The sequence below is a fragment of the Pisolithus orientalis genome, assembly GCF_024613125.1.
Source record: "Pisolithus orientalis strain OTSU chromosome Unknown F5J12scaffold_27, whole genome shotgun sequence".
In the NCBI taxonomy this organism is placed as follows: domain Eukaryota; kingdom Fungi; phylum Basidiomycota; class Agaricomycetes; order Boletales; family Pisolithaceae; genus Pisolithus; species Pisolithus orientalis.
In genome coordinates this window covers 481774-501904 of record NW_026260808.1, presented here as the reverse complement: position 1 = coordinate 501904, position 20131 = coordinate 481774, and the positions used below count along the sequence as shown (strand labels likewise).

Here is a 20131-nt window from a genome sequence, read left to right as displayed (position 1 = left end):
CGTGCAAACAGTGTGCGATGGTTTTCATAAACAGACTATAGATCGTCCAATGCAATCGATGACTCCGAGGTGATGTAAATTCCGGAGTGATGATCTACAAGTATGCCATTATAATAACTCCGGTTTAATTAGTTACTGGCATGAAGTCCTCCCAAGACAGTTGATGTCTAAACCTCTCAGAAACCCATCACAAGAACGGAACGTTCTTCATCTCAGTAGTGGCAAGGAAGTCTCTGTCAAACTCCTCCTCTGCGGCCTCCTCCACAAACTCATCTCCATTCTCTTCCTCATCATACTCATGGGTTCCTTCCTCCTCCTCTTCGTCCATCATAAATTGCTCGTCGTTGTCTAGTGATCCAGGCATACTCGTCACGCTCGTGCTTCGTAATCTTCTTCTGTCCCTCTTCAAAGTACCACCTCCTTCCACGTCTACCTCGCCCTCTTCATCCGAATCTAACATTGTCGACGAAGCTGACGAGCGTGATTGGAGACTTTCTTCACCACTCTCTACCAAAGTAGATGGCGACGATGACAGCGCCAGCGCTGACAGCCGACTGCTGAGCTTCTCGAGCGAAGACATCTGACGCAGATGCGTACTTCGCTGCCCGAGAACCCCAGCACCGCCAGTGCCAACTTCAGCTGGCGTTCCTGCCCCCCCACGGGTCAGCGATGGGGCCGTCAGCGAAATCGATTGTCTTCCCCCGATACTAAAATTCCGTAGGCGAGCGAGCGCGCTCTTTCCAGACGTGTCGGACCGCGCGCTCAGTGCAGGTGAAGGCGGTGTCAAATCCGGCAGCGGGAACTCCTGTACCGGGGTCTTCCAGAAATTAAAGTCCGTAAACTCGGTTTCCCATTTCCTGTGAATGGGCGGGAACATCTGGTCAACGAGATCCGTCATGTGGATGTATCTATATTCCCCATTTCAGATGCTGTGTCATGATGATTCTCTCGGTTTAGAACTTACGATGATTTATACCCTGTCAACTCGAGGAGTTCCATCTTGACTATGCTACTCGAGTCAATGGTGAATATGCGCGATGAGGGAATGTTGACGCTTCGATACGACAGGGCGTCCGTGATTCGGTTCCCGAAGCCAGCATAAAATGGTGTCCGAGACTGCCTCCCCAAATAATCGTTGGATATCTCTTAAACACGCCATCTTGAATACCTCGGGCTTCCGCATAATTACCTCTCTAAACCGACCTCTTTAAGCATCGCGAGTCACTACAACCAACCAAATCAAAGAAAACGGACCTATGCAGCGACGCAATGACTCTATCCGGACTCAGGACCACGGGTCCCTCGGGAAGCTGAAAATCGTCCTGCTTGATACCTTTAAGATAATCTCGCGTCGAATCTGCCTGTCCAATCGCTCGAGAGGTGAGATACATAATCTTGTACCCGTTTCGCACGATATCATTGTACAGCTTCGCCACACCAGAATGTGTCCAGTCTCGTCCGATCATGGTGAATATGTGACCGAGACCGTCAGACCTGGAGATTACGTGAAAACGTTTCAGCGTGTGTTTAAACTGAATGAAGAGAAAAGAAGTACTTGGTGATCGTTCCGTCGATATCAGATACCACAATTCTGTCGGTCGCTTCCCAGACAAAAATCCGAGCCGTACACGCTGGTGCCCCTCCTGTCGTTAATGAGAACGTGATCGTATTAGTACCTAATTTCAAATCCAGTGCTTTCTGTCACGGACACATGAACGTAAACAAGGGGAGAGGTAATCAGAGAAAGTCTCACAAGTTGATCAGATGTCAATCGGAGGGTCTTTGCATACCTCTTCCGCGCTTCCGGTTTCGTGGGGATGGGCTGGTCTACGGGTTTCGGGACGGGTGATTGGGTCGCTGCGGGTGTGCCCGGTGGTGCTGATGCTGGTTTGCCAGTGGTTGCGGAGGGGCTATGTGGAAACTTCTGTTCGCATTTCATCAGTGAGACGACCGGGACATTCGCTATCCAATGATACTCACTGCATGAAACGGAATCGTTGTCGCTTCTCGGAGAACAGGTCTCTCTGCCTCAGGTATATCTTTACTTCGACTCCACCACCTCACCCAGCTACTGGACATTGTCGCCGACCTCCCAGGGAGTGGAGCTGGTGGTCTGAATTCCGAGCGCCTCAACTCCTCCTCGTCCGAAGATGAGGGAGACTGAACTTGCGATGGCGAGGGGGACGGGGAGTCATCTATGAGACCCTCCGGAGGAGAGGATGCACGCCACATGTTTAAGGCATCCATTAACGGAGATCGATCTTCCCGCGTGATGTATTGTCCGCCATTCCACTTGATGACCAAACGTTCGTCATTGACCAAGTTCTCGTCGTCCGACGAAGCGGTAGTAATCTATAATCCCAGCCTCAAAAGCACGCGCTGTTTCGACTTCGTCACGCCCGTGGAACACTCCTGGTCTTTCCACGAGACTGAGCTCAAATGTGGCGACTTTTACCGTCGATCGATACCCGGAATTTAGTCGGGTCCGAACGAGAGGCCGCGAGCCTGCCACCAGCGCCAAATTCTTCTGGTTCGGTATACAAGGTAAAGTTGCGTTCGCAAGGGGCATCATTGTCTGCATCCGACGCAATGGGAGGGAGAGACATGCGAACCGAATGTGGACTACCTTCGAGTTCGGGTGGCACGCTTCGACTACGCATGAGACCGCGATCGCTGTCTTCAGAATCGTCTTGTGTATCATCTATGGCTTTAGATTTGCCTTTAACGAAGGAAGGTGTAAAGTGGGTCTGGACTGGGGAAGGCTGAGGGAATGAACCCCATTCCCAGGAATATTCTTGCAAACGTGGCGGAGTACTGTTGCCGTCCAGCGAAGGACGACCTTTGGATGATCCTGGCAATGGAAACGATATTCGATTGTGAGGAGCTGGAAGCGGCACGTGAGGAATGACTAAGAGTAACAAATAGTATCAGACTAGCCTGTTTCGTTGCCTTCATATGAGTGAGGTAGTATTCGCTCATTAGATCGGTCGCCTTCGCGCCTCTTCGGCTGCGTTGGATCCGAATGATACCCGGTTATGTCGAGAGCCACGTCTAGTCTGCACTTTGAGAACAGATATGATGATTCATACGAATGAGAGAACGAACCGTCTTTGTACTGGACATCGGGTGCGGTACCTTCGCCTTCAGCGGGGACTGGTACGACATCGGACTGAGCCGGCTCAGGTACCGAGCGTACGCGTTGACGATGGGACGCAGCCTGTTCGCTGGACGTAGCATCTAGATCCAGGAATTCTGGTTCCGGGATGTCTGGCTTCGATCCGATGTGCGGTATTTCGGCCTGACTTGACTTAACGTCGAGCGCAACGGGTGCGATGTCCTTCTGCGGGGTGGTAGATGTCGCAGTGAGCAGTGGACTGGTGACAAGGTCTTCTGGGATATCTTCCTCAGTTTCGAAGACGAAGAAAGCCTCTCCGGCGTCTCCGATCTTCATGCTGAACGGAATCGGATTGCCATTGACAGAGACATTGACCTGGGATGACAGTCAGCGACGTACGATGACATTTCTCGACTCGACTCGACTTTGCGTACCTTTTTATCAGCTGGTCGAAGTACCTGCAGCTTTCCGAATCGAACATGAAACGGTGAGCAAGCTAAGTGGACATCTCCGTCGTTGGCCTGTCTCCGTACAACGATGACGTCGATCGCGCCGGTGAGCGTTGAAGGGTTGATGTCCTTGTAGTACTGGTAGGTTGCACTGACGGCACCACGGAGGTAGTTCATCTGGCCACTCAATCTCGTCCAGAGACTGGTCAGAGGTGGAGTCGGTGGTCGACAAGACAAGCTCCGAGTGTGGGGCAAATGTGGAGCCCGGCTAATCAATTATGTATTACTTGCTAATGGTTGACAAGCCACCCCAGCCCAACCATTTGATTGACGCCCACGACGATCCTTGTGACAATCAGACGATCGGGTGAAAAATTGAACGTAGGGACCTTCAGCGGACCGACCTCTGCAAGGCACGACCGTGACCATGACCAACCCACGTCGAACGTTCGTCGCCGGCGTCAGCTCTGGCCGTGTGTGTGTTCCTGGCCTGGATCATTCCACCCCCGGATCCGGTTCACACTGAAGTCCCGCCGGCGCATTCTGGTCTTGGGAGACGGCTTCAGCCTTGTCTCGCTTGTAGCTTCGCATACCCCACCGATTATTATACCACTGCTACCACCACGCAACGACCATGAAACGACTGTTGTTATTTTCACGTATACCGCGCCCGCTACAACGACACCGCTACATAGGGCTTGCCTCATTCTCGATCTTTCTCACTGCATTCATCTTGTCTCTACTAGTCGGCCTATCGCTAACCATCATAAAGTCCATATACCTTATTAAAATTGCAGCTGTCAACTCCGTGGACCCTGTATCGAATGCCGCAACTTCACTCGTCTTCGGGGTATGGGGTGTATGTGGGCTAAGGTGTGTTCTTATGCCATCTGCTAGGGCGCGTACGTATATCATTCGAACCATCCAGTGCGTCGGGCGCTAGCGAATGCTACGGCCCTCAGCTCGGCTATACCATTCCTTCCGATATTTTGTCTCTCGTGGGACTATCCCAGAGCGTAGCTACTATCGCTGAGAAGTCTCTCCTCGTACTCCTGGTCCTGCATCTTGTCTCAGCAGCATTGTCGACGATAGTCTTCGTCCTTTCCCTCTACCTGCACTCACATGCTGTAGCTATCATCGCACTTATCACGGCCATTGTCACCGCGCTCGTGTCGAGCTTTGTATTTGCGGTGGACGTGGTGTTGGTGGTACTCGTAAAGAGTCATATCGATTCGCTCTTCCTTGGTGCCAACTTTGGTGTGGAGTTTGGAAATGGTGTGTGGATGGTACTGGTGGCGGTCGTGATGACGTGGATTGCGATTGTCATTCTCTCAGCCAGAGCATGTTACTGCTTGGGAGTGAAGCCGTAAGTGATGCGTCATTTTGGACTTTTAGCCTCTAGGATAGCGATCCTGACCGCTGTTTTTCGTAGACCATTTCCGGACGATGAGTAACTCCGAATGAGGAATTCTATGTACAACGTCCTGCATTCGACTATATCCGCAGATCGTACGACATACCCATATCGATACAGGACGATATGTCATTTTGCACCATGATGGATATGGAGGTGGTTCTCTATTCAGCACACCCGTTCTACAGAGTTCAATCATGGGATCAACGTCAAATACTCTGCATAGGTGGGTGCATCTCCCTACGCAAGTTTGATCGCAACAATGTCAAGTATACAAACCTTCCATGAACCGTCCAACAAGCTTGTCCTTCTTCAGTCATTCAGCTGTCACAAATGAAGTGTTGCGAGGCTTCTGCAAGGTAAATCACAGAACTACGACTTCACTCTTACATAGCGGATTTGGCGTGTTTTTCCCTGAGCGCTATCAATATTCCAGCTATTAAGGAGTCGTTACAAACGATTCATTTAGGCGATAGCTAAACGGCCATCCGATTTTCCTTCTCGTAATGTCCTTTTCCTCGAATATGATCAGTATTGTGGCGTGTCGTGATAAGTCACCACTAGACGACCTCGAATTGCAGTGAATACTCCTGGAGTACTTCCAACCTGTCTCGAGAACTTGCCCAACCTCTACTGGGAGGACGAACTAACTTTTGCCTTGCAATACCTCATGCAGTACTATCACATACATTCAAGGTAAAATGTTCCCTCAGTAATACTTCAGGATACCCCGCGACCGTTCACTGCGCAGCTGATTGTTTCATCATGCGTTCCACGCCACTTCCGGTGGGTGGTTTCTGTGGTAATGATGCCTGATCCGTGTCCCTTTGTGTCCCTTGCACCGGCCGAATGCGGTGTACTCAGCGGCGGCGCTGCTTTCTGAACTTTGATGAAGAGCACGTGAAATTTCACTGTGTCCACGAGCGTCGCGTATTATCCATAGGTTTCTTCACGTAGATTGTCATGACGCCCATACCGAGGCAGTAGCACGTAATTGTTTGCAATCAATGTGACTTCAAATGGTCTGAGCGCTATGCCAGGCTATGCATGGCGCCCCGATCTCGGAATGACTTCGACTGATGACATAATTATCAAGCGGAGTATAGATACTCCTATCCTTAGTCATCCGATATTTAGGGAGTCGAAATTCCCCGGCTCTGTCTCTCTCTACGTGGTATACACTAGTCTGACGCAGTGCAAGGAGTCCTTGCACTAAGCTTGTTCAATTGACACCTTCACTGGCCTGTGATGACCTCGTTCTCTGCTAAAATCTCACCGCGTTCCATGGATCATGCATATGCGTCGTCGCTGGGGTCTCTTCAGTTTCCGGATTTCCCCCTACCGCAGAGATTTTCCGGTGCTAAGGTCCCTCCACAAGCGCCTCGTCATCATCCTTATCGCAAAAGATTCCTCCCAGATCGATACAACCACGATATACCAGTCGCCTAAATACTATCAAAGGAGATTTGATGACCACGATGCACCCGCGCTATTGAATCGTCTGAGCAATAGCCCTTCGTCATCTCATACTGCTACGCTGTTGGACAGGATTGGGTGTCAGGTAGAGGGGGGAGAAACCAACTCGGGGGGTGAATATATGCCCTCGTTTCGATCACCACCGACACCTCCAGGAACCTAGAGAGGTGGAATTTCGGGCTGATAAGCCCGTAGCAGTCGGGCCAGGAGAAGTCGAGCGCTTTTTAGAGAGTGTGTTGAAGCCCCATGTTGTGGAGGCTGTGGGTCGACCTGGACCTGCGGTACGTAGCATGCTTTCATCATGTACGAGAAGAGTCACGACTCATGACGTATTAATAAGGCACAAGAAGCACGTGTGTCTGAGGATGTCCCTCCGGCTCTAGCAAAACGCATAGGGCAAAGAAGACTGTCCCGTTCACCATTACCACGTTCCATGATTCAGAGCATGGAACAGGAGCGATTTCACACTCCTAACGTTGATGGCAAGGTCGCAAACGATAACCTCCCAAAACACCACAATGGGGAACATATCGTTAGTCCTTCGACGACTACCGTGCTTGAGCAGTGCAGAACGCATCTCGCGCCTGTTGTGTTGGCTTCTGTGACGGCGAGAGATTCTCAGGTAGCCACACAACTTCAGCAATGCGCAACCATTCTATCGGATGATAGATGCGCAAGTTTGCTCCGTCACGCAAAGGATATGAGAGAGCAGCTACGGTCTTCTGCACATGCGCATGTGCCAAGTACTCCCAGGTGTAGATCACCTGAGTACTTGAATCGCGAAAGCGACTACGAGCGTACAAATGGTCGTGTTTCATGGAACCCTGAAACACCAGAGTCTATTGTCTGTGCAGAAACACAGGTGCGAAGAGATAGTGATGTGACTCTCGCGGAGGATCTGGATGGGAATCATTCTACGGCTTTGAAAGCGTGTGCTGGTCCACTCCAAAGCCACCACCCATTGTCCAAGGTGGAAGAATTGTCACCTGTGTTATTTCCTGCAAAAGTTAGGGAAACAGACATCTACATGCATTCTGGGTCAGTTGAAGGAGACATTGGTCAAGAAAATATGGCACATTCTACACGTGGCTTGCCCCGTGGCCGAGCTGCTGTTCAACAGCACTCTCTACCTGCATTATGGTCAAGACACAATGGGCCTGATATGCCTTGTATCAATGAAGCATTTGCAATGGTGAGCGAAGAGCTATTCTTGGACACGGGAAGGTAGAATATTTTTTGTTCTTGAAACAACCATGTCCAACTTGATATTTCTTGACAGGCTAGATGCCGTCGCGCGTATATACTGTTTGAGGAAAGGTAATTTGACTTCGAAAATTGACTTCGATGGACCATTTGCAGAAACTCTTGGGGAGATCCAAAACACTGGATCGCAATGGCCTCAAACAGGTTCACTGATAATTCAGGTAAATCCAGGCTTCCCACATGGGAAGACTTGGTTACCGTATGCACTGGTATGTTGGGTTTGCTGAATGCTAACTTCATCCTTGCAGCCGCTGACGCTTTCACACAGGATTCTCCGCCGTTTTTGGACGTGACGTCTTGCATCGTTCCCGGCGAAAACGTTCTTCGCTGGATTTCGTTGTCCCCCATGTCAGATTTTGTCTTCGTGCTTTGCGCATCGCCGTTGCCGCTTGCTGAATCAACACTCAAAACATCGTGATTGGCGTTCTGTATTCCCATGCTCGAGTCGAGCTGCCTGCTACATCTTGCAAGTTTTCTTGCCCCATGCATCTTCATACATACATCACAGGTGCCCACAGTCGCTTTGGCACGACTGGTACCGCCTAAACACTTCCCCGCATGCACGCCGGCTGGATACCTTTGCTTGTTGTTTCATTAGTGTGGTGTTAACCACCAACACATTCTAATTCCTTTCCTAACCTCATTGCTGCCAGCATTGCATGCGGCATATAATTCGGTTATTGTATTCCGCAGTTTAATCGGTTATGTGATACGTGTTACAATGCGAAGTGCCCACACAATCTACATTGTAGCTTCTAGGAAACCATAACTACGGATTGCGGTTGAGGGCTGATACTCATCCCACCGAACGACTCTCCGAGACCGCCAGCGTCTGAACTTGATCGTGAGTGACTGGGTATGCCGAGTCCACCGGTGGACGTGAGACCAACATCTGGTATCCTACTACTTAGTACGTAGTCGTCGCCGAGACCGTCTTCTTCCTCAGCATCCTCTTCTTCCTCGTCCTCATCGATCGCGACAGAAGCCCAGTCACGGTACACGCCTTGGATGTACGAACTTGACCGAGGGAGCTTGTATGGATCAAACGGAAAAAATGTGTGCAGTTCTGTTTGTAAGAATTCCTCGTTGACAACCTTGGGCAGAATCGGTATGCTGCCTGCATTAATATTATACTCTGAGCGTTTGTTTGCCTCGAGTATCGAGTAGCAGTACGCAAAGTCGGTTGCTTTGGCGACACGGGCGAACTGCATGACGACGTTGGGCGAGCAGACCTTAGAACAGGAGTGTAAGCATGTAGCGCGAGGCCTTCGAGTGGAGGATAGCTCACCTTGAGCGGATTAAGCGGCGACGTAATCACCCGCTGAATGACGTTCAGATCACTCATCCATTTCTTCCCACTCTGATACTCCTCCGACTCGTCGAATTCCTCCTCGAGATCTCTCCACCGGAAACAAAAGATCAAAAATACTGCCTGTGCAATGGCGTAGAACAGGCTGTGGTGTGCCATACTCGGTAGTTCCTCTCCTGCTTGAATGACATTATCAAACGCATCTAGATGGCTCTTCAAAAATGTACACAAGACGCCGACGACGCAACGCGTGGCATCGCGATCTACGAACTGTGCACGGCTAACGAAGGAAGCGATGTAACTTGCTGCAGCTGCGCGAGTCACTGCCGGAACGTCCTGTCCGAGAAGCGCCTTTTCTACCAGCAATCCCTGGAAGAGGTCGCTAAACTCTGAGTCTAGAGAAGAGTACCAAAAGATGAGGAACTGGGTGTATCGAGATTTGAAGGTACGAATGATGGTGCGATCAAAAATGGCAAGCAAGGCGTGGAATTGTGCATCTCGCACGGCTCGACCTGCTTCAGCGGATATCGGCGAAGACGGGCGGGGAGAAGTGGGTGGCGATAGTGATGTATCGGATCTTGGAGATACGGTGACTTCCGCGGTCGAATGTAAGCGGTTAAAGTGGTCAAATACTACTTTCAGAATTGAGTCGAGTTTGTCAACCATGTCTTGAATGTGTTGTGCGTTGGCTGGTAGATCCGGATTATTGTTTCCGCTGTCGTCACTGTCATGGGATGAAAAGTCACTTGCGGAATCCTCATCTTCATCTCCATCCTCATCAGAGTCTTCGTCTCCTTCCTGCCCGACGACGACGTCAAAGGGGTCAAATTCAAAAACGTCTGCGTTTCCTAGGCCGCCCTCTTTTTCCTCGAGTTCCTCAAGCTCTACCTGGATCTCAACCTGGGAAAGAAAAGTCAGCCAATCCGTACACCACAAACCAAAAAAAAAACATACGTCTATTTGCAAAGCACGGTCTATGATTAGTGCCAATATTCGATCCGACAATGCAGAGCAATATTCAGTTACTCGTAGCAGATTGCGAATATAGGTTACTTGCGCTGCCTGAGGTTGACGCTTGTGAGGGAAATTACGAACGAGTAGAGGCTGTAGGGTTGACGGCAGTGTTGGGATGAGAGAGAGCAAGTGACCGAGGAGGTAATGTAGACGATCGTAGATGACCCTCCGCGTCAAGGGGCTTTCGGAACCCTCCGGTCCATTGGCATTGAGTGCTTGCAGTCCTGATTCTACCGGAATATGAGTGGCATGATCTTGCATCCGAACCACGTTACGCACGGTATGTTAGGCCCTGAGTAAGCCTGCCAAGCATCAGGGAGAGGTATTCGGGCCTGGCACTGAGAAGCATTCCGATAAACTCGGTGTATGTCTTCACAAATGCGGCATCCATGGTAGTCCACGGGAGGTTAACGATAGCTTCGACCAAGGGCGAATGGCGTCTCTCAAGTCGAGAGAGCACGTGTGACAGTGCCAGGATCCATAGTCGTAGCTGCGACGACGAGGTCGCGCTTTCCCTGGCTTTTCGAGGGTTGAATTGATCGACTAGGTCATCAAAATCTTTGCTCTGACCCTGTGTCGAGAGATCAGCAGAAGAAATGACCCGGCACAGGATCAGACGTACGTCGAGCTTCCCTTGTAATGCTTTATTGATAAATGCGATGTACATATCCTTCTTGAACTGTTCATCCTGCTTCACTCGAGAATTGGTCGCAATTGGCCGTTGGATCAACAGGGAAATGGAATCGGCAGCCCGACCGTCGGGGCGTGGCGATTTCGATTTTGCGTAGCTTTCGATCGAAAGTTTTGGATTTGGGTCTGTGTATCGCATCTGAGGCATATATGGCCCAGCTTTTGGTGTCCGTTGGTTGAACTGCGAACGTGTTGAGTGGGGGTCCATTGCAGCTCTTGACGTCCAGGAGTAAATCACAAAAATTTTGTCTACCCCTCGCAGAGCAATTTGACCACGAATATTGTCCATATATGGTAATTCCTGACAAATGCTCTCCATGTCTAGTTTTACTCCGGAGACGCGGTTTGCTCCATCTTCCAGACTAATCATGGCGACGACGCCGTTCTCGTCCGCGCACAGACTCTACGTCAAGTCGCTGTACCGGCGCATGTTGAAGAACGAGCTGGACTGGGTAGTTCGCAGGGATATCTGGCGTGGAAGGGCTTTGATGATTAGGGCCGAGTTCGAACGGAACAAGTGCGTTCGCTAGCTGTGTAAAGCATTTGGGGATGCTCACGACACTATACAGGGATGTGCAGGACCCGAGGGCCTTGGCGCAAATATTCGAGAAAGCTGAGGCTGAGTTAGCAGCGAAACAGCACCCAGACCCTTACATCCGTGAGTAGACGACATAACATTCACAGCAGTCGGGCTCAATACCATCCAGCACCTGCGATGCCCGGAGGGACCAAGTGGTAAGTGCTTTGAACAGTTTATGGCAGACTTATATTGAATATACGGTTCCTTTCCAGGGAACGCAACATCCCTGTAAGCGCGTTGTTCTTTCGCTAGTTTAGAGTTTTACCGAGTCCTTTGCAGCCCACCATTGCACCCATATACGACCACATCGCCGAGGGCCATCATTAATCACCTCCTTGGCTGTGCATAGTTTAGTTGCTCTTCCGGCTTAACAAACCTGTGTCGGAAGTCTGATGTACTCTTGAGCCACCGGGCAGTCGTACCACTACACTGCCATCTCGCTCGCAAAATGCCCAGATTGACCATGACCTCCAGGGTTAGTTGCGAGTATGCAAGTGCAACGTGAACAAGGCAATAGTTGCAGATGCGGTGGTAAGTATATGTCAGAAAGGCTCTATTCTGTGAAACACGCAAGGATCCCTCGCGAGTCGGCTGCAATTCTTCCTGGATGTTCGCTTGATGATTGAGGCTCATCCAAGAAAGTCTTTGTTTCGTTTATTGTTTTGATGCTAACTTAGAAGCTTACATGCGGTAACATATGTCATCAGTTGTTGACTCTTCCGGAACATAACCCTGGCATTGGGGTCTGCTATGACGTTCAAGTCCCAGTGGATACCCGGAACAGACAGGTAAGTCCCCTTCGGTATGAAAGTTCCGTCTGATAGAGTCAAGTCCTTCATTGCTTTTCTTTGTACGCTGGCTGGATGGTGCGTGCACTCCGTCAGCTTGACAGTAACAATGGGCGGCCGTGAACGTACCTGAGAGGACATTTTCGAGGCGCTGGGTCTCCGCCAGAATGCTGGCCAATGTGCATACACATCACAAGCATCGACCAATAAGAACTCACCGGTTGGTGATAGTGCAAGTTGGAAAGGTCACAGGAATTTCGGCGCTTGGTTGACGTCTGTAGGAGAGAGTGGGTGGGTCGCTTGAGCCTTCGAACGGGATGGGTCCTAGTAAGGTGTTCAAACAGGGTTAGTGTTGGTGGGTCGGACTTCTGATTATGTAAGAAACTACTATTCGGGAGAGTTGGGCTTTTCATGCGCCAGATCCTGGCCACCGTGTCCCAGAGGTATCCAACGACCGTTGGGCTCAGATTTGATCACGCAGCAAACCGAATTTTCTCTCGGCTCTCTCAACCAACTTGCACCTCTCGCGTTCGTTGGTGAGTTCCTGTTAGTCCATCGCTGTGAGGTATGCATTGACCTCCTTGTTCTCACCGACACCCAGGATTGCTGACCTCGTTTTCTTTTTTCGTTCCCACTTCAAGGATAACATATGATTCTACTGTCCTTGTCTTATTGAAACTGATCACCGAACTTGGCCTGACGGCCTGAAGGCAGAACTATTCTCCTGCGTGTACCCTTCCAGTGTTACCAGCATCCGATGTATTCAACAAACGGCGTTTCCCAAATGCGAGTAGAGTTGGAACGGTGTTTTCCAGGGCAAGATGTCCGCGATGATGCCATCTTCGACGTGCCGGAGGTCCTCCATGACAGATTTCAGAGAGAGCTTGAAATCGATGAATTGAACGAAACGATCGCCTTGCACCGTGCTACTTTGCGATTGGTTCTCTTCACTCAAAGATCTTGCGGCCTCTCTTTCGAAGAGATATGACAATCAGGAGGTAGTTTCTGACTTGGAAGAAGCTGTCACGCTTTTGCGAGCAGCACTAGCGCTCTGTCACCAGGACATCCCGATCGTGGCGTAGTTCTTTACAACCTTGCTTGCGACCTCCGGAATAAGTTTCAGAAACAAGCTGACAGGTGTAAATTGGAGGAGGCGATTAAACTGCACCGTGAAGCCCTGGAATCACATCCCGCTGGACACCCTGATCGGTCCTCATCGCTCTCATCGCTTGCTCTCTGCCTTTCAGATAGGTATGGCCACCAGGGGGTAGTTAATGACTTAGATGAGGCCATCATGCTTGGGCGTGCAGCACTAGCACTCCGGCCATCAGGGCACCCCGATCGCGGCCTAACTCTCTACAATCTCGCTAATTTCCTCAGGATGAGGTTCCTGAAACAAGTTGCGACCAATGATTTGGAGGAAGCGATTGTGCTGCACCGCACAGCTTTGGAACTACGTCCATCTGGGCACCCTGATCGGTCCTCGTCGCTCTCATCGCTTGCTCTCTGACTGTCATATAGACATGCGAAGTCGGGGATAGTTGATGACTTGGATGAAGCTATAAAACTTGGACGTGCAACACTAGAGCTTAGTCCGCCAGGGCACGCCAATCGTGGCGAATCTCTCCACAATCTTGCTTGCGACCTCAAGAAGAGGTTTGCGGCAAAGGGTGCGATCTGCGACTTGCAGGAAGCAATTGAGCTGCTCCGTCCAGCTTTGGTGCTACGTTCCACCGGCCATCCTGATCGGTCCTTAACGCTTCATGAACTTGCTCTCTGTTTATCAAATAGACATGATGTGCAGGGGTTAGCCAATGACTTGGAAGAAGCCATTACGCTCGGATGTGCAGCTCTAGAGCTCTGTCCACCCGGGAATCCCAATCGTGGCACAGTTCTTTACAGCCTTGCTTGCAACTTCTGGAACAAGTTTCGGAAACAGGCCGACATGCCCGAGTGGAATTCAGTGGTCCATCCGTCTAGCAGGACTGATTTAGCCTCCTCACTCCTTGAGCTCTCGCGACACCTCTGGGACAGGTTTCAGAAGCAGGCTACGATGACTGACTTAGACAACGCTATATGTCTTGCAACGTATGCTTTGGAACTCGGTTTACCTCGCGAAGATGTTTCTGTTGGAGGATGGGTTCAGAGGCTGGCCCAGGGTGCAAACTCGGACAAGCCGGACATGCTTAGTCGTGCGGCAGACAACCTGTGTGTCCTTGCGAACTACCATAGGGCCAGATTCCAAACTCAACACACGATTGTCGACCTGAACGAAACTATCACATTTTACCGTTATGTGGCGCAATTCCGCCCGACTGGGCATCCTAGCCGCGCTTCGCTCCTCCACGACCTCGCACAGTGTCTAGTAGACCGGTTCCATCAACGACCCGTAGCAGCAGATCTGGATGGGGCTATTGCGCTTGAGCAAGAAGCCCTGCAACTGTTCACGCCTGGAGATCCGGGTTACAACCTATCGCGGTACTATCTTATAACCTACCTCCAAATGAAGATCAAGTCACGAGTTGCTATGACGTCCTCTAACGCCTCATCTATTGCCCACTTCGACATTAAGCAAGCCATCCGTAATGTCGCATTCGATATTGATATTCTCAAACCCATGCCGCCCAGGCTGCTCTACACACGTACTGACATCTTGTGCAACCGGGATGCGCAAATATCGCATTTTATGAGCAGTTGGCAGTCTGATCAGCTACTGTCTTCGTGCGCAACGTGCGACCCGGCTCAGGGAATGGAACGTATCCGTACCGATGTCTCGAGGTACTTTCAGTATGCCATGTTTTCTCACCTCTGGGGTAAAGCCGAGCCATCATTGCACGACATCGAGGGTTGCTCGATTTATGGTATGTCAACAGACGGGGGCTTTGGAAAGTTTCAAACGTTCTGTCTTGTTGCCTGTGAGCAAGATTTCTTGTGGGCATGGACTGACACCTGTTGCATAGACAGAGACTGCAGTGCGGAGGTGCAAGAAGCGATAGGATCAATGTTCACGTGGTATCGCCGGTCCGCTCTGACCATTGTTTGCCTTCCTGACGTTCCCGATACCGGTTCGCTCAGGGGGAGCAAATGGTTCGGACGCGGGTGGACGCTCCAAGAACTACTGGCTCCCAAAACCGTATTATTCTACACCCCAAACTGGTCACTTTATAAGAACCTCGCAGTCTTCGAATCATAAAACCGACGTCACCGTACTGAAAGAGTTGGAGATGGCAACTGAAATCGAGTCCCGGTTCCTCACCAACTTTTCTCCGGGTATGGATGACGTACGTTCGAAACTGCAATGGGCGTCACAGCGTTGTACCACCCAACTTGAAGATATCGTCTATTCGCTTTTCGGCATCTTTAATCTTCACCTTACCCATTCTTTATGGCGAAACCGCCGAGAATACGCTTGGCCGTCTCCTAGCCGAAATCATATCGCAGTCTGGGGATATTTCGGTTTTGGATTGGGTCGGAGAGGCGTCACAGTTTCATAGTTGTTTCCCTGTTCACATTGCCTCGTATCAAATGCTACCGTTGCCTCCACCCCAACCCAACGCAGAAGAACAGTCGTCATCAGCGAGTCAGCAGCCTACGTCATCATTCGGAATACTGCGAAGGCTGCATGGCTCACTCACTGCGCCGCCCGTCCCCCAGTTTCGCAACCGCTCCCCGACACCGCCAAGCACTGCCCAGCGTTTTCCGGCGGTCCAGCCGCAAACCCCAGATTCGTACGCACCACGCGACGTGTATAGCTTCCACGCACTTCTTCGGGCACCCCTTCCGTGGTTTGTCAACCGCCGTCTTTCGCTACCATGCATTGCCCATCGTGTTAGAGATATTCGGCTGACAGGTGCAGATCCATCAGCGCCAAGTTACACGTACAAGATCCAGGCGTCCGGTCTGAGGCCACTTACGATCGTACTGCCAGAGGAGTTGGAAGATGTAACAAAGGTTGTTCGCCCTTGGCACTGGAAGTTGCTTGGACCATCCGCCGAACTCAGTGCCGTCACCGAAGAGCAGCTGGTTGTTGCGCTGGAGAGGTCATTTAACGCTCTTCTGTTAACTCAACTACCTCGCAACGAGCACAAACGGAACGTGTCTTCTGCCCTTATTATTGCTCAACCCATAGACCGGGCTAGCATCCTGAAAAGCAGAGTTAGGATATTCACTATTGCGTAGACGAAGCGCGCATCGGAAATCGAGTCGAGAGTCTCAGTACTCGCTCTCAGCCGTTTCAAATTTGTTCTTAGTTTCCGTCTGACGTTGACTGTTATATGTATATGGCCAATTCACCTGCACATGCACAACTCTTGTACAACCCATTCCCATGTGATAGATGAATGACCCTCTATATGTAAAGTTGTTTCCGCGGCGACCGCACTCCCACCAACATGATCTGGGTTTCACGCTACAACTCTGCTTAGCTCCGGGTGTCTCGATGTGAATTCATATGCCTCTTGGGGGAGGGGCGAGCAAAAGCGCGCTGGTCATCCTTATGCGGTGGCAGGGTTTTTTTTTTGCAACTCAGCTACCAGACCTCGTTAGGACAAATTCACCCTCCCGCACGGCGCAAGATAGGGGTCCATCTCATGCAGCGTCGAGATTGGTCATTATTTCAATTGTCGTGACCACGAGGAATCATTCGCCGACGCCCTAGCACGATATAATCACATAAAAATCATGATGTACCCTATGCCATAAGGGGGGCGTGAGGCGTTTTCAGGAAATCCGCACCTGCCGGAACAAGATATTAGATGCCAGTCGAAGTGGCAGCATATGGGACGACTTAGAAATACTGCAAGACCGCCCGGGGACGATGTACGAGATAGATAGCCTAGCTGCGAGTAGGTACATATGTAGGTACAACATGAACAAGGGAATGGTCGCAGACACAGCAATAAGTATAGGTCAGAAAGTTACTACTTTGTGAAACAAGTTACGAAACTTCCGGGACTCGGCCTCGATTCCTCCTGAGGATTTGCAAGAGACGATTGAGGCTACTCCAAAGGAAGTCTTTGTTGCGTTTCGTGGTTTTACGCTAACTTGGCCCGAGAAACTTACATGCGGCAACATAGGCTATCAGCTATCGACTCTCTTCCGGAACATAACCCTAACAGTGGGATCTGCTATGACATTTAAGTCCCAGTGGATACTCGCTGGTCTGGAGACGTTATCCTCGAACTTGACATCATACATCGTGAGGATATAAGCAAGCATAGTTTTCAGTTCATTGGCTGCCAGGAACCTCCCAGGGCTGTTGCGGAAGAATACGTGAGTGTCGCCACTCTAAGGTAAATGCAACCATACCATGCGTGCTTCCCATATCCGAAGGGGAAGTAGTCCTGATTCACTGCCACCATCTGATGTCTCCCGCTTTCGTTCCCATCGACGCGAAGTTGGTAGAATCGAAATGGATCGAAACCTCCGGGATTTTCATAGACAGTACTATCGCGATGCATGAGATACGTCGGAACAGACAGGTAAGTCCCCTTCGGTATGAAAGTTCCATCTGACAGAGTCAAATCTTTCATCGCTTTTCTTTGCACGCTGGCTGAACGATGCATGGGGTCCATCAACCTGACAGTAATAACGGGCTGACGTGAACGTACCTGAGAGGACATTTTCGAGGCGCTGAGTCTCCGCCAGAAAACTGTCAACTTTGCGCATCATTGCGATCGCCTCCTTCGTCCACCCATGTTCCCTAATGATTGCGTCAACTTCCTCACGAAGGGGCCCTACATATTGCGGATAGGCTGCCAGGTTGTACAATGCTTGTGTGAAAGTCTATCACGACATTAAATCACGTTCAAGGGGTAATGAACCAAATCTTACGTTCGAGGTCGACTGTTTTGGAACAGTCAACACCCAGGTAATGATCGTCGATGATGGGGAAAACGTACATGTATTGAGGCAAAGTTGATCGTCAATACACGCAAGGTCAACTTCTTGGTCGTAGACTCTTGTTTCTCATCTATCAACCACTGTAGAATGTCGTTCTGCCTTGAATAGTCAGGTGATGAGTCAACTTGGACAAAGACTATCACTCACGGGTTTGTTACTCCACTCGTCCCCGTGCTCTTTCATACACCTGAGGCGATCTTTGATAATCGGGTCGAGATGTTTTATGGCGCGTTCGATACCTGCCGCAGTATTAGGTAATATTTTTGACACAAAGCTAGCAAGGACGTGAACCCATTTGGGCTCTCAAAACTGAAGGAAATAAGACACTCACGGTACCAGAAATTTAGGGAACATGTTCAAGATATTTGCATCTGTAGCCACGTCGACCGCAAATCGAGAGTTTAGATCGATCCAGTCAGGATCCCGACCTATCGCATATCCATACCTAATAATTCACGGACGGGCCGACAGACCCAACTTACAAAGCGGTAGGCCGACAAAGACCCTGTTACTGGCTCTGCACACGATCTCGCGCATGGTGTCCATCGCCGGGACGCTCTTCCACGCTGTCAGGGGTGTCAGCGTCAATCGTAAAATGGATGATAGTTTGTCGAAGATACCATTTTCCTTGAGGTCGAGTAACTCTTCAAATGCAGTGTGTACCTCGTCTTTTAAGTCGGGGTAGTAAAGACCAATATTACGGGTGAGATGTATCCGCGCAACGGAAACGTGGTAGGGAGTAGAGCTGATCTCACGGCCAATCAGGTGGTCGACCTTGGCAGTCTGCGTGCACTTCCCGTCAGCGTTTCTTCGATCGGAACATGAATACACTTACTTCATTTGCTGCCTCTATCAGAGATAGCTCGTCTTCTGTAGACTTCTTGATATCTTCCAGGTGACAGGCGACCGATGATGACAATCCAGCGGTTTAAAGTAGGGACTTTGAAAGGCGTTTCCTTGTACTTGCAAACTCGTCAGGATATCGCCTACGGCTCGTCACGAGCTAACATACCTTAGCACGTCCCTCCTGCAAGATCTGAACAGCATTGCCCACGTACTTGAATGAGGAAATGAAGGACCCGAGCCAGGATGAGTATCCAAAGGATGGAATGTGGTCAAGCTTAGAGGTATACAGCAGTATATTATTTAGCACCACATTCGCGTAGAAGGGCAATTCCTCACGTTTGATGGCTTGCACAGCTTGAGCACGACCGCGGGAACAGTAGCGCAGATTGCGGCAGCAAGAATGTGGTTTGTGGGGGAAATGTCCATCATCGCGCAGGAAAGCCATCGCAGCGCTGCTTTCCTTTAAGTATTTATAGCCCCAAGCCCCTGGAACTTAAACTTGCTGCCTTCACATCAGACAATGTCTAAACGGGGAACGTGTACACGTACCATCGTCAAATTGACAATCCGGGTTGTTGTCGCCGCACGAGGCAACGGCCGTCGGAATCATTTTTGTAAGATCAAAGTACCAGCTGGAGGCCTCGGATAAAGCACTATTATTGATCTAGGGATAACAGCAATCCCGTGTTTGCCTAATTGGCAAGTAATACCCGAACGGTGTAGTTGCGATCGCGCGTGGTATGTATACGACCGTCCGGTCCAAGCTGATAGTCGCAACGACTCCATTTTATTCTGCTTGGTTTTTGCATGTTCTGACCCAATTGACACGTTTTTCCGGTAACGCGTGGTCACGATCGTGTGTTCCGAGTAATCTTTTACTCAAGGGGTAATTGCGGTGTCGAGATGCCGCGACGGCAAATTAGTCCGTGCGGAAACTACAGGCGCCGAGCCAGGTCAATAACTTCGGCTAATCTATGGAACCTCTATTAGTCTCACCGCGGCATTGCAGTTCAGCTGAGCTGAGGCTCTGTCCCGCGAAGATTTCAGTGATTTGCAATTGGACAAAGTTATCGCCTACACGCAGCTGTAAGGAACCGATTCGAAGTGGAAGGACCTACATCGCTAATTTCACTAGGCTCCTACTCTATTTGTTTGTATTCCGTAGCTGGGGGGAATGTACTGGGATATACTAAGAAATGAGAAGTGAGGACTGGGGTGCTACATATGCAGAAGCAATAGAAACAATCCGTAGAAATGAATGTAGAGGACTGGGCTCGCTCACGGAA

General features: G+C 50.2%; 10 protein-coding genes across 10 annotated transcripts; 7 read left to right on the top strand and 3 right to left on the bottom strand.

The window, feature by feature from the left end:
* Window positions 1-14: 14 nt before the first annotated feature.
* On the bottom strand, window positions 15-3741 carry F5J12DRAFT_952037 (LNS2-domain-containing protein; the record flags this gene model as incomplete). The annotated part of the gene is made up of 12 exons (XM_051749821.1): window positions 15-908; window positions 965-1120; window positions 1155-1193; window positions 1255-1494; window positions 1556-1698; window positions 1754-1924; window positions 1981-2292; window positions 2339-2434; window positions 2469-2814; window positions 2934-3051; window positions 3106-3490; window positions 3550-3741. The coding sequence occupies 12 exons, from the start codon at window positions 3739-3741 to the stop codon at window positions 188-190; spliced, it is 2919 nt and encodes a 972-aa protein (XP_051597751.1). The 3' UTR covers window positions 15-187.
* Window positions 3742-3970: 229 nt separating this feature from the next.
* F5J12DRAFT_270719 (uncharacterized protein) lies at window positions 3971-5140 on the top strand. The gene is made up of 3 exons (XM_051738681.1): window positions 3971-4437; window positions 4493-4930; window positions 4997-5140. The coding sequence occupies exons 1-3, from the start codon at window positions 4199-4201 to the stop codon at window positions 5016-5018; spliced, it is 699 nt and encodes a 232-aa protein (XP_051597750.1). The 5' UTR covers window positions 3971-4198; the 3' UTR covers window positions 5019-5140.
* A 1583-nt stretch (window positions 5141-6723) lies between these two features.
* Window positions 6724-7778, top strand: F5J12DRAFT_270621 (uncharacterized protein). Its single transcript, XM_051738680.1, has 2 exons — window positions 6724-6735; window positions 6795-7778. The coding sequence occupies exon 2, from the start codon at window positions 6888-6890 to the stop codon at window positions 7680-7682; it is 795 nt and encodes a 264-aa protein (XP_051597749.1). The 5' UTR covers window positions 6724-6735; window positions 6795-6887; the 3' UTR covers window positions 7683-7778.
* Window positions 7779-8472: 694 nt separating this feature from the next.
* F5J12DRAFT_724341 (RNA polymerase I-specific transcription initiation factor RRN3) lies at window positions 8473-10938 on the bottom strand (the record flags this gene model as incomplete). Its single annotated transcript, XM_051741530.1, has 5 exons — window positions 8473-8949; window positions 9006-9926; window positions 9981-10270; window positions 10320-10611; window positions 10663-10938. 5 exons carry the CDS (start codon window positions 10936-10938, stop codon window positions 8473-8475), a joined length of 2256 nt encoding a protein of 751 aa, XP_051597748.1.
* Window positions 10939-11095: 157 nt separating this feature from the next.
* Window positions 11096-12109, top strand: F5J12DRAFT_847250 (NDUFB9, NADH-ubiquinone oxidoreductase; the record flags this gene model as incomplete). The annotated part of the gene is made up of 6 exons (XM_051746374.1): window positions 11096-11247; window positions 11300-11388; window positions 11438-11465; window positions 11523-11538; window positions 11590-11947; window positions 12018-12109. 5 exons carry the CDS (start codon window positions 11099-11101, stop codon window positions 11635-11637), a joined length of 330 nt encoding a protein of 109 aa, XP_051597747.1. The 3' UTR covers window positions 11638-11947; window positions 12018-12109.
* Window positions 12110-13041: 932 nt separating this feature from the next.
* On the top strand, window positions 13042-13800 carry F5J12DRAFT_847237 (uncharacterized protein). The gene has a single exon (XM_051746373.1). It carries the CDS (start codon window positions 13393-13395, stop codon window positions 13606-13608), a length of 216 nt encoding a protein of 71 aa, XP_051597746.1. The 5' UTR covers window positions 13042-13392; the 3' UTR covers window positions 13609-13800.
* Window positions 13719-15485, top strand: F5J12DRAFT_270615 (uncharacterized protein). Its single transcript, XM_051738679.1, has one exon. It carries the CDS (start codon window positions 14044-14046, stop codon window positions 15289-15291), a length of 1248 nt encoding a protein of 415 aa, XP_051597745.1. The 5' UTR covers window positions 13719-14043; the 3' UTR covers window positions 15292-15485.
* F5J12DRAFT_847235 (uncharacterized protein) lies at window positions 15279-15643 on the top strand. Its single transcript, XM_051746372.1, has one exon. The coding sequence runs from the start codon at window positions 15323-15325 to the stop codon at window positions 15590-15592; it is 270 nt and encodes an 89-aa protein (XP_051597744.1). The 5' UTR covers window positions 15279-15322; the 3' UTR covers window positions 15593-15643.
* F5J12DRAFT_847234 (uncharacterized protein) lies at window positions 15514-16541 on the top strand. The gene has a single exon (XM_051746371.1). It carries the CDS (start codon window positions 15624-15626, stop codon window positions 16275-16277), a length of 654 nt encoding a protein of 217 aa, XP_051597743.1. The 5' UTR covers window positions 15514-15623; the 3' UTR covers window positions 16278-16541.
* Window positions 16542-17177: 636 nt separating this feature from the next.
* On the bottom strand, window positions 17178-19471 carry F5J12DRAFT_914445 (cytochrome P450; the record flags this gene model as incomplete). Its single annotated transcript, XM_051749119.1, has 14 exons — window positions 19395-19471; window positions 19182-19347; window positions 19012-19119; window positions 18941-18961; window positions 18835-18879; window positions 18620-18782; window positions 18482-18565; window positions 18331-18427; window positions 18147-18273; window positions 17999-18094; window positions 17931-17942; window positions 17708-17882; window positions 17406-17649; window positions 17178-17352 (listed from the first exon to the last, which is right to left on the bottom strand). Exons 2-14 carry the CDS (start codon window positions 19272-19274, stop codon window positions 17178-17180), a joined length of 1440 nt encoding a protein of 479 aa, XP_051597742.1. The 5' UTR covers window positions 19275-19347; window positions 19395-19471.
* Window positions 19472-20131: the final 660 nt, after the last annotated feature.